Here is a 15,491-nt window from a genome sequence, read left to right as displayed (position 1 = left end):
TGACAACTGTATCATATTTATCAAATATAATACCAAATTGTAACTTCTAGGAAAGTTTGGATGAATAGATATAAAGAAAAAGAAATTATTACCGTCTTGCACTTTGTTCTTTACATGCATGTTATAATTTTTAATATACACTCCAAAAAATAGCAATTCGTGTCATGTCGTGTATTTTCTGTATCATATATTTGGAGTCCAAACACGCAAACACGATCATGATACAAAATTGATTCGTATATCTGAAATCCAACCACGAACGCAACACCAAGAAAAACCAAATCTACATAGAGATTCATTTCTCTGAAATAATCCTTCAAAAAAAAAAAACTCGTGAAATCTATATCGGTGATCTCTTTAAAGTAATGAATCATTTTTAGAAAAACTTGTTACATAACAAAGTGACATTAGATAGTTAGTTTTACGCAGTTATAATATGGTTAAAAAATTTGTCCAAGTATTATAATTAACTCCCTGTCTATTAATCCGGTTGCATCAGTAAAACAAACCCGGAGTTGTCATTGATCTACAAAACTGTTGTAGCTGCGAGAGTGAACGTGCTTGTTTTGATCCAGAAGAAATTAACAATGTCGTCGCAGGCGCAGCTGGAGAAGATGCAGATCCGGCAGGGCTACCGGAATGTATGGCACACCGATCTCATCTCCACAATGACAGCTGATGCACCATGTATAACTCACTTTCTTGGCATTTATTTAATACTTATCATCATTATATTATTTGATTAATAATTTTCTGTAATGATCTTGCAGTTTGCTGTTTTGCTGCATTGTGGTATGCACACTCTCTTTTTTTCCCTTATTTTTTTTTGTCATAAGACTTTCACGTTGTATATTAAATTTATGAAGAATTTGCGGAATGTGTTGTGTTCGTGATTGTTTGTGATGAACATCTGTGATCGCGCTTGTGTGTTCAAATATAAACTACAAACTTATAAATGTTTCATGCATAACCGGTGGCATAATCATGATTTCGAAATATTTGGGATTAAAATAGTAGATCGCTAAAATTTGGAGGTCAGTCTGAAGATCAAAAATTAACTAATTTTTAACTACAAATCATGACTTATAAAAATTTGTACTATTTTTAAAAATCAGTCGGGGTTAGAACTTGATGCCTTAGCATTTGCTCTTCATACTGCATCTAAGTACATCCTGTTCGATCGGATTGCAGTGCACCATGTGCATCATACATGCTTCGAAGGCGGGCTCTTTACAATGATATGTCGAGGTATACACAAGTTTTCAGCTCCCTGTTGTTGTTGCATCTTTTTAACTGTGTGCAAATTAATCTTGTATTATGCCGTAGATATGTTTGCTGTGGTGGTTATCTGCCCTGCAGTGGTCGTTGCGGAGAAAGTAAATGCCCTGAGTTTTGTCTGTGCACTGAGGTAGAGGAATTGCCTTGGAGTGTTTGTACATAAACCAAATGCTAATTTTTGCAGTTCTCCTAAAATCTCGAGATGTTACGAGGAGGGCTGACCAGGATCATATTATATTCTAACACTGACATTGTCCAAATTTACAGGTCTTGCTTTGCTTTGCAAATTCTGTAGCATCAACCCGCTTCCTTTTGCAAGATCAGTTTAATATACAGACAACGAAATGTGATAATTGCATCATTGTACTGTTTTCCTACCCTTTACTTGCATTCCCCTCACCCCTCTCTCTTTCGAGCAAACTAACTTATCTCTTCTAGAAACACAGGGTTTCATGGTTTGTCTGCAACAACTTGCTTGTATATTCTCCCTTGTCGCGATAATAGTCGGTAGTGATGAAATATCAGAGGCCTCTCAGGTGCTCAATTGTTTATCTGATATGGTCTATTGCACGTAAGTAATTTCCTTTGAGTTTCAGATTTAATGTTCAGCTTAAATAAAATTCTTAAAAGACTAAGCATTATTCTTTTTATCTTTGTTAGGGTGTGCGCGTGTATGCAGGTACTATAACCGTTATTTATCATTGGATTTCTGCTCGACAACACTCTTGAAATAAGAGAAATTCGGCTCATTCCTATTAAAATTCAATGAAATGATGTCGGTTTTGCAATAGACCCAACCTAGCCTCTATAATGTTATACTTTTGTATCATTTTTGGTTAGTATATAATCAATTACTTTGTTGCAGACACAGCACAAGATTGAAATGGATAAACGAGATGGTCGGTTTGGTCCACAGCCTATGACAGTACCCCCACCTCAGCAAATGTCACGTACTGATCAGCCATATCCTCCCCCTGTAGGATATCCACAAGCCTATGGGCAGGCAGCCTATGGTTATCCACAAGGTCCGCCTCAAGGCTATCCCCCGCAAGGTTACCCACCCCAAGGCTACAACCCCCAATATCAACCACAAGCGTACCCACCCCAAGTATACCCGCCCCAAGCCTACCCCCCACAGGGCCAACCGCAAGGCGCCCAGCCTCAGGGCCAACCCGAGAGCCACCCGGGACAACCTCAAAGCCAGCCATCTCAGGATCAAACCCAAAGCCACCCACCCGAAGGCCAACCTCAGGACTCTGCACCCCAAGGACAACCAGCTCAACCTCAAATGCATCCCCCTGCTGGCCATCCTCCAAGTAACCATCCATCCTCTGAGCATCAAAAATGATTAATCAAATGCCTACTTTATGTATTAATCTGGCAAGTAACATTTAAATTACTCTGCATATAGTACAGTTTTCTACTTAACTGTCTTTCCTTGGATTACACTTGAACAGTAGTGTTGCAAAAGAGCAAGATCAACCCGATCATATACCCTTTCTGTCTAATTTATTATTTTCCTTTCAAAATGTGGTTACAAATGAGGCAACTGTTTAGTCTCCTAACTTTTAATGTACCATTTCTATTAACTCTTTGTCTAGTATTCTTATTGCAGATAATGATAAAGTTTATTTATCAAAAAATACACAATAAATATTTAATTAAATTTAAAAGCAGTTTTTTTTATTGAGCAGAGTTTGGAAGATGGTTTGAGAGAAAGCAGTCCTGCTCTTGAAAAAACTGTCATAAATTATGAGATATTCTACTTTAAAAACTTCTCCAAAATATTTTAATATCAAAAAATTACTAAACAATTATCAGATAACACTCCAAACTCTTGGTTGATCTCGAAAAACTGATTCATAAGAATGTAATAAATGTGACCTTATATAATTATAAAGTGGGCCAAGTCCAGATTTTATCCATGTGGCAAGCTAATGGGATCGATCCAAATTTGAAAGAATCTCATTGTCCATGCTGTAAGTTATGCTGACCATGTGTATGTATCACGTGCAGATAGATCAAAAGGCATTGATTTCGGGAACGCATTTTAAAATCCATTAACCGTATAGCTACATTATTTGTTTTTGAAATTTTGTTTTTAAAAATAAAAATTTAAATATGAAATTTTCATTTACAAAAGAAAAATTAAAAAAATAATTTAAACGGTCAATACACTTTAAGTTACGTGCCCAAAATCAACTAGATCATATTAGATGGAGGAAGTATTATGGAATCGACTTTGTACATTTACACCTTTTGATCCGTCTAGATCATGCAAATTCCCAGTTGGAGTAGGACTGTTTCAAGAAATCCAAACTACTTAGGACGGCAGGAATGGACATGCTACCTACATTTTCTCTATATATAGGAGGAAAGACCTAGGGGTGTTCACCGGACCGCCCACACCGCACAAACCGCCCACACCGCACCAAACCGCACCACAAAACGCGGTTTTAAATTTTCGTGGTGCGATCGCGGGTTGAATTTTTTACAAACCGCGCGGTGCGGTGCGGGTTGTGGTTTTATATTTAGGTATCGCGGTTCAAACCGCACCGCACCGCATATAATATATATATATACACATATATATTATTTATATTATATAATTATACACATATATTATTCTTATATTAATATATTACATTTTTATTTATTAAAAGATTATACTGATTTCGTGATAGACCGAGTCCATATAGATTTGCATTATATTTCATATTTGCCCAATTTAATAGTCCTTAATGTAATCCAATATTAGCTCTAATTTGTATTCGATTCTTGAAATATTGTACTCCTTTTTAATATAACATTGTTTTTTGAGTTTGTATTTGTAATGTGACCACACTTTAATGTTGATTAGGCCAATGAGTGAAGAGGCAAAAATACTTAGCAACTTCTAAATTTTATCGTAATTTTTAATTTTAAATTTTTATAATTCTAAAAGTGAAATATTAGACCACACAAACCGCATAAACCGCACCGCACCGCATTTATGTGGTGTGGTTTATGTGGTTTTTGATTAACGCGGTGCGGTCGCGGTTTGAATATTTAACCAAACCGCATATGCGGGTTGGTCTGCGGTTTTAGAGAAAAACCGCACCGCCCGCACCGCGAACACCCCTAGAAAGACCTGTGGAGAGATTTATATACATTTCACTAATAATCACAAACTTTCATCTCTCTGTTCATACAAACTTCACACCAATTCGAATAGGCATGGCAAAATTGATTGTCTTGGTAGGGCTTCTTGCTCTTTCGTTCTGCGTTGCCATGGCAGCTGACCACAGTCCACTGCAAGATTTTTGCGTCGCTCAACCAAACAGCCAAGGTACATCGTACATATATAATACATGCATTTGTATATGGACGGAGCTACAACGGGGGCAGTAGGGTACTTGACCCCACTCCGTTCTATACATGTATACATATATGTTTCTGTAATTTTACAGTTAATTAGCTGCTGCCCCCATTGATCAAATCTCTCATATTTCTTACCAGAAAAACCAGAGTTTCATTTCTTCTAGTCTATAAAATAGTGTATTATACCTACATTTCTGTAAAGGAAAACTATTTACAATTCCATCTGTTACTCCCTCTGTTTTGAAATATAAGTCGTTTAACTTTTTTGCACGCGTTTCCAAGTCCTTTGAACGCATGATAAAGTTCTTTTTTTTTTTTTAATTTTTTTTACTTTGAATAAAAATATATGATTGATATTGTTATTCAAGAAAAGAAAATTTCAAAATAATGATTTTAAGCATGTGGTCAAAAAACTTAAAAATACGTGCAAAAAAGTCTAAGCGACCTATATTTCAAAACGGAGGGAGTACATCTTTTAATTTTATTATCCCCGCGAGCACAAATTTCTGGATCGGTCCTGCATGTGTATATTTTAGGTATATGCTAGGTAAAATATTATGGGCCTGTTTGTTTTACAGAAGCAGAAGTTGCTTCTGGCTTCTGCTTCTCTTGACCTGTTTGTGTAAAAAAGTAGAATCACTTTTAAAAAGCTGAGAATGCTAGCTTTTCTCTCACAGCTTCTGCTTCTTTTCCAAACACTTTATTAACTTATTTACTTCTCACTTCTGCTCCACTTCTCTAGTTTAAGCAAGAAGTCACTTCTTTTAAGCTTGCCCAAACGGCCCCTATATTTGTAGCTATTTTGAAGCCGCTTCTATAGCTCTATTGCAGTGTCTTTGAGAATTCTGTAACACGCATGTCTCACACTTACTGGTCTATTTGCCTTGACCACAAATTGCAGTGCTTTTAAATGGATTAGCATGCAAGAATCCGAGCACGGTTCAAGCCAGCGACTTTTCTTTCAGCGGACTTCATATATCAGGCAACACAAGCAATGCAGTTGGCTCGAGAGTAACTCCTGTGGCCGCAACTCAAATTCCAGGACTAAATACACTAGGTATCTCCCTTGTCCGCATTGATTATGCTCCATGGGGCCTCAATCCTCCTCACACACATCCTCGTGCCACTGAAATCTTGACCGTCATGGAAGGCAGCCTTGAAGTTGGATTCGTCACCTCAAATCCTGACAACCGATTAATCTCAAAGATTCTGAACAAGGGTGATGTGTTTGTCTTCCCCATTGGTCTCATTCATTACCAAAGAAACATAGGAAAGGACAATGCCATGGCTATTGCAGGTCTTAGCAGCCAAAATCCAGGAGTCATTACCATTGCAAACGCGGTGTTTGGTTCCAAGCCAGCTATATCAAGTGATATACTTGTCAAGGCCTTCCAGGTGGACAAGAGGGTCGTCTCCACGATTCAGTCCAAGTTCTAGAAGATTTCGTTTGATGATTAACAGATTCTTTTATTTGAATTGCATTATTATTTTTTTCTTGACAAATGAATAATTTCACTCGAAATCCCATTATTTGGGTTGAAGAGTGAATCACTGCGCCCATCTTCGTGTCCATTTTAAATTGTGAGAATATTAGGGGTGTCAGGGGTTCGAACCCGAGACCTCCCGCAAACCAGCTCTAATACCATGTGAAGGAACCAGTTACTTTAAAATCTCAAGGTGGTAGAAAATGGCTTATATTCTAACAATAATTAACATTATTATCGGGTCAAAATATATTCATTTATATAATTAACCGCAATCTATATTTTTTATTAATAAGCAAAACTCTTTTGCAGTGGAACATCAGAAATACCAACTATCATCATATAGATTTGAGGCTCAAATGAAAAATGGCACGCTGACTTTAAAAAATAAAACATGAACTAAAGAATTTTTTGTTTATTAATTTTTGTGGTTCAAGACTTGAGCCTCCCTTGGCCACCCCGACCCTCCCGGCGCATGGTTTATATTGGACTAATACTGTATGATTTATTATTGTATTAAAAAATTCTATGAGCATGTATACATATATCACATGAATTCTGAATTTTTGTGCATTAATTTGAAAGATTCACGTTTAGGAGATGACACATTTCACAGATATACATGTGCCGTTTTCAGCCTGTCAATCTTAGTGTACGTTTTTGGCTCATTACTTACCAGGTGTGTGTGTATAACGTGCAGATATACAGCTGCTGAAATCCATACAGGCCGTCTGAGAAAACGTCAAATGGATCACCATGCACTTAAAGTAATCAAGAAGACAGAATTAATTTATTAGTTGTATACAGATCCGTCCTCCCACCATCACAATAGAGAATTGACCAAGAGCTTGTTTATGTGGTGGCTGGGGCCTAAAGACTTTAAGCTGAAAAAGTCCGTTTTTGTAATAAACAAGAAACGGAGAAATAAGCTAGAAATTGACATAAGTAAAGCCAGAAGTTAGTTTTACATATTCTCATCATTGAACAAATTTTCTTAAAAAAAAATTATAAAAATTATCCATAAATCATAAATTATCCCTAGGTCATTTTTATTTTTACTTTTACATTAACTCGCGTTATAAGTTACAATTTTAAACTCAATCAAAAGGCTCTAAAAAAATATTATTGATTCAAATTTGTACGTACACGCTTTTTGATCTGTCTAGGTCATTCAAATTCCCAGTTGGTGTTATTATAGATTCGCATGCAAACGAGTAGGACTGTTTCAAGAAATCCAAACTATACTTAGGACGGCAGGAATGGACATGCTACCTACATTCATCTCTATATATAAGAGGAGTGACCCGTGGGAATACATATACTTCAATTATAATCATACACATTCTGACATTCATTGCTCTATATCTTACAAACTCCTCACAAATTTGAAAGAAAATGGCGAAATTGATTGTCTTGGTAGGGCTTTTAGCTCTTTCTTTCTGCGTTGCCATGGCAGCTGACCATAGTCCACTTCAAGATTTTTGTGTCGCTCAATCGAACAGCCAAGGTATATAAATATACTGCATATATGATTTTTTTCGAATATACAGTTTGAATATTAAATTTTCATTTTATATGTGGAAACTGTAGTGCTTTTAAATGGCCTGGTATGCAAACATCCCAGCACGGTTGAAGCCAGTGACTTCTCCTTCGGTGGACTTCACATAGCAGGCAACACGAGCAAGGGTAACTCAAGTTGCCGCAACTCAAATTCCAGGACTAAACACACTAGGAATCTCTCTCGTCCGCATTGACTATGCACCATGGGGCATCAACCCTCCTCACACTCATCCTCGTGCCACTGAAATCATAACCGTCATGGAAGGCAGTCTTGAAGTTGGATTCGTCACCTCCAATCCCGACAACCGGTTGATCTCAAAGATCTTGAACAAGGGTGATGTATTCGTGTTCCCCATCGGGCTCGTCCATTACCAGCGAAATGTGGGAAATGGTAATGCAATGGCAATTGCAGGTCTTAGCAGCCAGAATCCCGGAGTGATTACTATTGCAAATGCAGTGTTTGGTTCTAAACCAGATATATCAGCTGATATACTCGTCAAGGCTTTTCAGGTGGACAAGAGCGTCATCTCTAATGCCCAGTCCAGATTTTAATTTTTTTTCTGATTACTATTATTGTGAGAGTTAAATTTCGTGAATTCAACATATTTATGTGTAATTCTTTTTAAATATTATGTTACTAGTAATTTTAGACAGAGGAATTAAGATTTCAGTTGTTCTCATGTTTGAAATGTGATCCCACTTAAGTACAAAGGTAATGTATCTCTCTGTTGTTGAAGATCCCAAATAGAAACAAACACTTTCTCTGATCTGTCTAGATCATGCAAATTCCCAGTTGGTGTTATGCTGGATACGCACACAACTAAAGCCAGTAGTTTAAGGCAATTTTTAGGTGATTTAATTTTTTTTATAAAAATTATCCACAAATTATAAGTTGCCCATAAATCATTTTTTTATTATATTTTAAATAATTATAAATCATGAATAAATTAAAATTATTCAAATAAATATTGTAAATAACTAATTTATTAAATTATATTATATTAAATCATAAATCACAACCAGAAAATGTCAATAATTTTGAAATTTTTGATGGTGCTTCTTTCTTGTAGTGTATACTGGCTGATCTTTGAGGATTGTGTTTGATGGTGGGGTGGTTTGGACTGTAATGGGCTCGGGTTTGGCCCAACTGGATTTTGTTATGTTTTACATCAAGTAGATAAATACATGCGAAGGGAAAAATTAATATATGAATATTAGTATTTTGCAGAAATGGAAAGATACTGGAATAATAATTGTGAATTAAATGAATGGAATATAATTATTTCAAAAAAAAAATGAATGTAATATAATAAATAAACACAATCACATGAATCCCGTGTATTTGATCGATGTTCTTAAAGATTTTTTTAATTCATAAAATCGATGTGCATTTAAATTGAAATTTTAAGAAAATTATTAAGTTATTCTCAAAGAAAAAAAAAAGAAATGCATTAAATTATGAAATATATATAAAATAAAATGTTAAATTATTTTCAAAAAACTTGATGGTTATTAAAAAAAAATTATTCCCTCTTGTCTTATTTATGATTTTCCCGGTTTTTGAAGTTACTTGGTGTTTAGTGAATATTTTAAAAATTAATTTTTTCATAGAAATAAGAAATCCAATTTATCTAATATGATGCAAAAATATTATAATAAAATTTTTGTTCGTTTACTCTCTAGTTTTTAGGTGGATATGTCGAGACCGATCTAGAATGAATTCAAATGGGATATCGAACAAACTTTCAAGAAAAATCTATATATTTTCATATTTTGTGTAACAAACTCGTGTAATTTTTTAAAATCTAGACTGACAAAAATCTGTTATTAGAAAAAAAAAAAAAAAAAACACCTATCCCATGTCTCTTAGATCCCCGCCCGAAGCCCGATATGCCTACCCACACAAACGCATGTCACCATCGGAGAAACGTGCAGTTTACCTGCTGATGGACTGCAAATATGTTCATTACGTTGATTCCAAAACAAAGCAATACACATAAAAACATTATTCAAGTAAAACTGAGCAAAGGTGTCAAAGTAAATCTTATCTTTTACGATCATACTTAGATGCATACAGAGTAAACAGATGGGATTTTTTGTTAACCCTAACATATACCCTCTACTATAAATATAAGACAGCTCTCTTTTAACCCTTAACATATACAAAATTTCAGATTTGATACAAATATAATGGCTAAACATATGGGATTAACAATTCTAGTAGTATTCCTTCTAATGACTGCAGTACAGATAAACGGAGGAAATCGATATCAGTTAATTGCTCCCTCTTCATCTCCATCGCAAACTCCCCTTGCAATGCCTGTTACTGCTCCTGTTCCAGCAAAACCGCGGTATGTACTGGACTTCAGGTACGGTGGCTCACAGTAGTTATAGGTCACAAGAGCTGCACCCTAGAAACATTGAACATGTGCAGTAAGTGTTTTCTGTAACTAAAGGCCTTATGTCATGAAGTACTTGTCATATCACTATCTGGCTCTATTTTGTTGTTAAGTATCCTTGTTAGAGTTGTAATCAGTTGATTCGTGTGTAAGATATCGTCTCTTGTTGTAAACTAGTACCGTGAACCGGTTTGATTATGCTTTAATCTTGGTTGTTTGTTTCATGTTATGTTTTATATCTATATATCTAGTGATTTGAAATGTTCGAAAATTATGCAAGGATATATAATAGCATATATGCGCACCACAGTGTAGGTCAGGTTCATCAGGTGCTTCATATTAATTATCATGCTCATATTAATTTTCAAGAAGAGGAATTGATCATTGATCACAGTGCGAGTTCCCTGCTGCATGCCACGAATTACATATATAAATAATTTATATATGTAATTCGTGTTGTACTAGTAAATCTGAACTAAACAATGCCGGAAAGCCGCAAGATTTATGCAGAAGCATTACAAATTTGGAGTCGGGTTAGCTTAAAAGAAGTGACTTCTTACTTATAGTAAAGAAGTGGAGTAAACACACAGGAACCTCTCTCGTCCGCATTGACTATGCCCATGGGTATAAACCCTCCTCCCGCGGCCACTAGAATCATAACGGTCATGGAAGGCAGTCTTGAAGTTGGATCTCAAAGATCCTCATGAACACACAAGCAATGCAGTTGGCTCAGGTAACTCCTGTGGCCGCAACTCAAATTCCAGGACTAAATACACTAGGCATCTCCCTTGTCCACATTGACTACGCTCCATGGGGCCTCAATCCTCCTCACACACATCCTCGTGGCACTGAAATCTTGACTGTCATCGAATGCAGCCTTGAAGTTGGATTCGTCACATCAATAATCCTGACAACCGATTAATCTCAAAGATTCCGAACAAGGGTTATGTGTTTGTCTTCCCCATTGGACTCGTTCATTACCAAAGAAACAAAGGAAAGGACAAGGCCATGGCAATTGCAGGTCTTATCAGCCAAAATCCAGGAGTCATTACCATTGCAAATGCCGTGTTTGGCTCCAAGCCAGCTATATCAAGCGATATACTTGGCAAGGCTTTCCAGGTGTACAAGATCGTCGTCTCCACTATCCAGTCAAAGTTCTAGAATAAATTTTATTGATAACATTTGATGCAATTCAAGTTAATTTTATTGGGAGTGTTATTAACCTTTAATTTGAAGTTTTAAAAATTAATTTTGTTCTCAACCCCTAACTAGTTTGACACATCATTACTAACTGCATTGTATGTAACTAGCTAGTTTACTGTTTCAATTAACCAGATAACATTAAAACAGAATTCATATGAAAAATAAAACTATATTTAGCTAGGTTGAAGAATAAAATATTAAAATGTATTCGTTTCTATATTTAGGCTTTCAAAAGTACCAACGGGAGTAAAAAGGCAACCATCAGCCCATTGCATTAATTCCCCACCTATTAGCAAATCCATTGCTAGCTAGATCCAATGATTCTAACAAATGAATACAGTACTCCACCGCAAGAAAAACGGCTATTTTTTATAGTTAAAAACTGGTCGGAAATGCCATGATAACCAGCAGAGGCGGACCCATAGCTTGAGCTATGGGTGCCCAGGAACCCACTTGATTTTCTAGTGAAACAAAATTATAAGGTAATCTGTAAGAAGAATCATTAAATCTGATACAAGAAACCTACTAGTTGATCAGGAGGCCCAATAGAAAGCAGCTGCAAAAAAAACTCCATTACTCATCCTTTGTTAGTTTAGTTTGTCGTAGGTTTCGTGAGTTTTTAAATTGGTACGTGTGTTCTTCTCCAATAGTGAGTGTACATCTGTAGAAAATAAGCATGTAATTTGAATTTTCCAGTTTTAGTAATGGATTTTTTATTTTTTAAGAAATTGACTTCAATTTTGGAACCATGAAAACGTGCGAGGAACAATCCTAAACTAAAAGCATTCATCATTTATATGAATTCCAAACTTTTTTAAAAATAATTATCCTATTCATATATTTAAAGTATTTATAAGGAACCCATTAAACATAATTTCTGGGTCCGCCACTGATAACCAGTAAGGTATTTGAGGAGCACATGAAGTTAAAACGATGCCATGATAAATTATAAAGTCTTGCTATCATCAGGCAAGGAGGCTTAAGGTCAAATATTTTTTTACTATCTGATCTTTACCAACCTTATATAATTTTCCATTATTTGGGATGAAGTTTACAGTACTTCACACTAGATCATTTCTGACACAGATCCTTCTTCCCATCCTTCGGAATCACTAATTCTTCAATTTCGAAGAGATATAAAAGGGTGATATCCTGCGATATATTCTGCACAATATTAATTCCTCTAGTCCTATTTATGGGGATTTTCGCAGTTTTTCAACTTACGTGGTGTTTAGTGACCTTTTTTAAAATCAATTTTTTCAAAGAAATAAGAAAGCTTATTTACCTAATATGATGCAAAATAGTATAATAAAATTGTTTATTTATTAACACTCTTGTTTTTACGTGGATTTGTCTACGCACACAAACGCATGTCACCATCTAAGAAACGTACAGTTTAATTACCTGTTAATATAGACTGCAAAAATGTTCATTATGTTGGTGTAATACACAAAAAAAACATTATTCAGGTAAAACTGAGCAAAGGTGTCAAAGTATATCTAATTGTCTTTTACAATAGATCTATACAGAGTGATATTAGATTGATTCAGTACATACCCTCTACTATAAATATAAGACAGCACTCTGTTAACCTTAACATATATATACAAGATTTCGGATTTGATACAAATATAATGGCTAAACAGATGGGATTAACAATTCTAGTGGTGTTCCTTCTAATGACAGCAGTACAGATAAACGGAGGAAATCGATATCAGTTAATTGCTCCCTCTTCATCTCCATCGCAAACTCCCCTTGCAATGCCTGTTACTGCTCCTGTTCCAGCAAAATCGCGGTATGTACTGGACTTCAGGTTCAGTGGCTCACAGTAGTTATAGGTCACAGGAGCTGCTGCACCCTAGAATCATTATATATGGCAGACTGCAGTGCCTGTTTTCTGTTACTAAAGGCCTTATATATGTCTTGAAGTACTTGTGATATCACTGTTATCTGGCTCTTTTTTGTTGTTAAGTATCCTTGTTGAGTTGTAATCAGTTGAATCGTGTGTAAAATATTGTCTCTTGTTGTAAACTAGTATACTGTGAACCGGTTTGATTATGCTTTAATCTTGGTTGTTTGTTTCATGTTATGTTTTACATTTATGATCTATCTAATGATTTAAAATGTTCAAAAATTATGCAAGGATAATAGCATATATTAGCACCACTGTTTAGGTAGGATTCATCAGGTGCTTCATATTAATTATCATTCTCATATTAATTTTCGAGAAGAGGAGAGGAGTAGATCATTGATCACAGTGAGAGTTCCCTGCTGCATGGCCACGAATTACATATATAAATTTGTGCTGGTAAATGTGAACTAAACTCGAGTCACGGGAAATAAGACTATACTATTTGCATTCATCCGTTCTCCCATTAATTAGTACTGATCATATTACAATGAGATCAGATCAATTCATGTCCAAAAGAGTCAGAGGAAAGGCAGTCTAATTTAATTTGCGATGATTTTAAATGAATTAGCATGCAAGAATCTTGATCAAGCCAGCCTTCTCTTTTGCAAACTTCATTCATCAGCCAACATAAGCAATGCAGGTGGCTCAAGGGTACCACATGTGGCCACAACTCTTAATTCCAGGACTAAATACAATAATAACCATCTCTGTTGTCTGCTTTGACTATGCACCATGGGTTATAATATATCAATCCTCCTCACAGACGTCCTCGTGCCACTGAAATCTTAACCGTCATCGAAGCCAGAGCCTTGAAGTTGGATTCATTACCTCAAATCCTGACGATCGATTCAAAATTACAAAACTTTGTGACTCTTCCATGTGGTATCACATATTAGAATAAGAACACCAATATTACCCTTTAAGGAACTGAATACGAATCAAACTATACTCTAATACAAGGGTTTGTCTAGTGTGTGCCTATTGGCACATGCTAAGCGCATAAATTTTTGCATTTATATCATTTTGATTGGTGTAGTTGGTGTATTTAAGGGGGTCCAACATTATTAAGAAGTAGGAGCCAATCAAAAAACACAAAAATTTCCGCGCTTAGCGTGTGCCCATGCGCACAGCATAAGAAAACAGCTAATACAAATATCAAACTGTTCCATCCCTAACTAGTTTGACACATCATAACTAACTGCATTGTACGTAACTAGCTCGTTTACTGATTCAGTCAACCAGATAACGTTGCAACAAAAAAGATTTCATTTGAAAAAGAAACCTATATAGCTAGGTTGAATAATAAAATGTATTCATTTCTATATTTAGGCTTTCAAAGTACCAACAGGAGTAATAAGGCAACCATTGCTTCCTCTCATCATTACGCAAGGAGGCTTTAAAAGTGACCAGGTAAAATATTTGGTGACTATCTGATCTTCGAGGCTTGTGTTTGATAGTGGGTGATTAATTGGGCTCGGGTTTAATTGGCCCAACTGCATGGATTTTGTTATTTTTCCCATCAAGTAGATGAATAATATGTGACGGAAATAATAATATACTACTATATAAATATTAATATTTTGCAGAAATACCGGCAATACACTGGAATAATATAGGCGAATTAAATGAATGAAATCTGATAAACAAACACAATTACACGAATCTCGTGGAAATATTTGATCGATATTTTTAAAGATTTTTGTTTCTAATTTCGTTGTTTGGGATGAAGTTTACAATACTAATTCACACTAGATCGTTTATGACGCGGATCTTTTTCCCATCCTTGGGAAACACTATAGGGCCGTTTGGGTTAGCTTAAAAGGAGTGACTCCTTACTTATAGTAAAGAAGTGGAGTAGAAGTGAGAAGTAAATAAGTTAATAAAGTGTTTGGAAAAAAAGCAGAAGCTGTGAGAGAGAAGTTAGCATTTTCAGCTTCTTAAAAGCGCTTCTACTTCTTTACACAAACGGGTCAAAAGAAGCAGAAGCCAGAAGCACTTTCTGCTTCCATGAACCAAACAGGCCCTAATTCTTCAATTTGGTAGTCAAATTTGTTGGAGAATGACATGACAGGTATATAGTTTTATTTTAATTGGATGATTAATGTGTATTATTATTATTATTGTAACAGGGCTAATCATATATTAATAATTAGATTTGAAAAAAAAATATTGAAAACACGTATCGAGATACCTAATATTTTTCAAAATATTAATCCCTCTCGTTCTATACGTCACTTGGTGCATGTTTGGCGATTGTTTAAACCTATATATCTTTGTCCAAATTTCATGGTGTTC

The 15,491-nt window shown here is 35.5% G+C and overlaps 2 protein-coding genes and 2 pseudogenes across 2 annotated transcripts; all 4 read left to right on the top strand.

The window, feature by feature from the left end:
• Positions 1-587: 587 nt before the first annotated feature.
• Positions 588-2,926, top strand: LOC108199342 (uncharacterized). The gene is made up of 8 exons (XM_017367125.1): positions 588-687; positions 771-792; positions 1,192-1,248; positions 1,327-1,408; positions 1,546-1,641; positions 1,725-1,849; positions 1,939-1,957; positions 2,144-2,926. The coding sequence occupies exons 1-8, from the start codon at positions 588-590 to the stop codon at positions 2,624-2,626; spliced, it is 984 nt and encodes a 327-aa protein (XP_017222614.1). The 3' UTR covers positions 2,627-2,926.
• A 1,490-nt stretch (positions 2,927-4,416) lies between these two features.
• On the top strand, positions 4,417-6,130 carry LOC108198241 (putative germin-like protein 2-1). Its single transcript, XM_017366007.2, has 2 exons — positions 4,417-4,606; positions 5,540-6,130. The coding sequence occupies exons 1-2, from the start codon at positions 4,495-4,497 to the stop codon at positions 6,073-6,075; spliced, it is 648 nt and encodes a 215-aa protein (XP_017221496.1). The 5' UTR covers positions 4,417-4,494; the 3' UTR covers positions 6,076-6,130.
• Positions 6,131-7,458: 1,328 nt separating this feature from the next.
• On the top strand, positions 7,459-8,436 carry LOC108197949 (putative germin-like protein 2-1; annotated as a pseudogene).
• A 2,363-nt stretch (positions 8,437-10,799) lies between these two features.
• Positions 10,800-11,260, top strand: LOC108225012 (putative germin-like protein 2-3; annotated as a pseudogene).
• The last annotated feature ends 4,231 nt before the right edge of the window (positions 11,261-15,491 follow it).

Source organism: Daucus carota, chromosome 1 (assembly GCF_001625215.2).
Source record: "Daucus carota subsp. sativus chromosome 1, DH1 v3.0, whole genome shotgun sequence".
Lineage (NCBI taxonomy): Eukaryota > Viridiplantae > Streptophyta > Magnoliopsida > Apiales > Apiaceae > Daucus > Daucus carota.
This window is presented reverse-complemented; position numbering and strand designations above follow the sequence as displayed.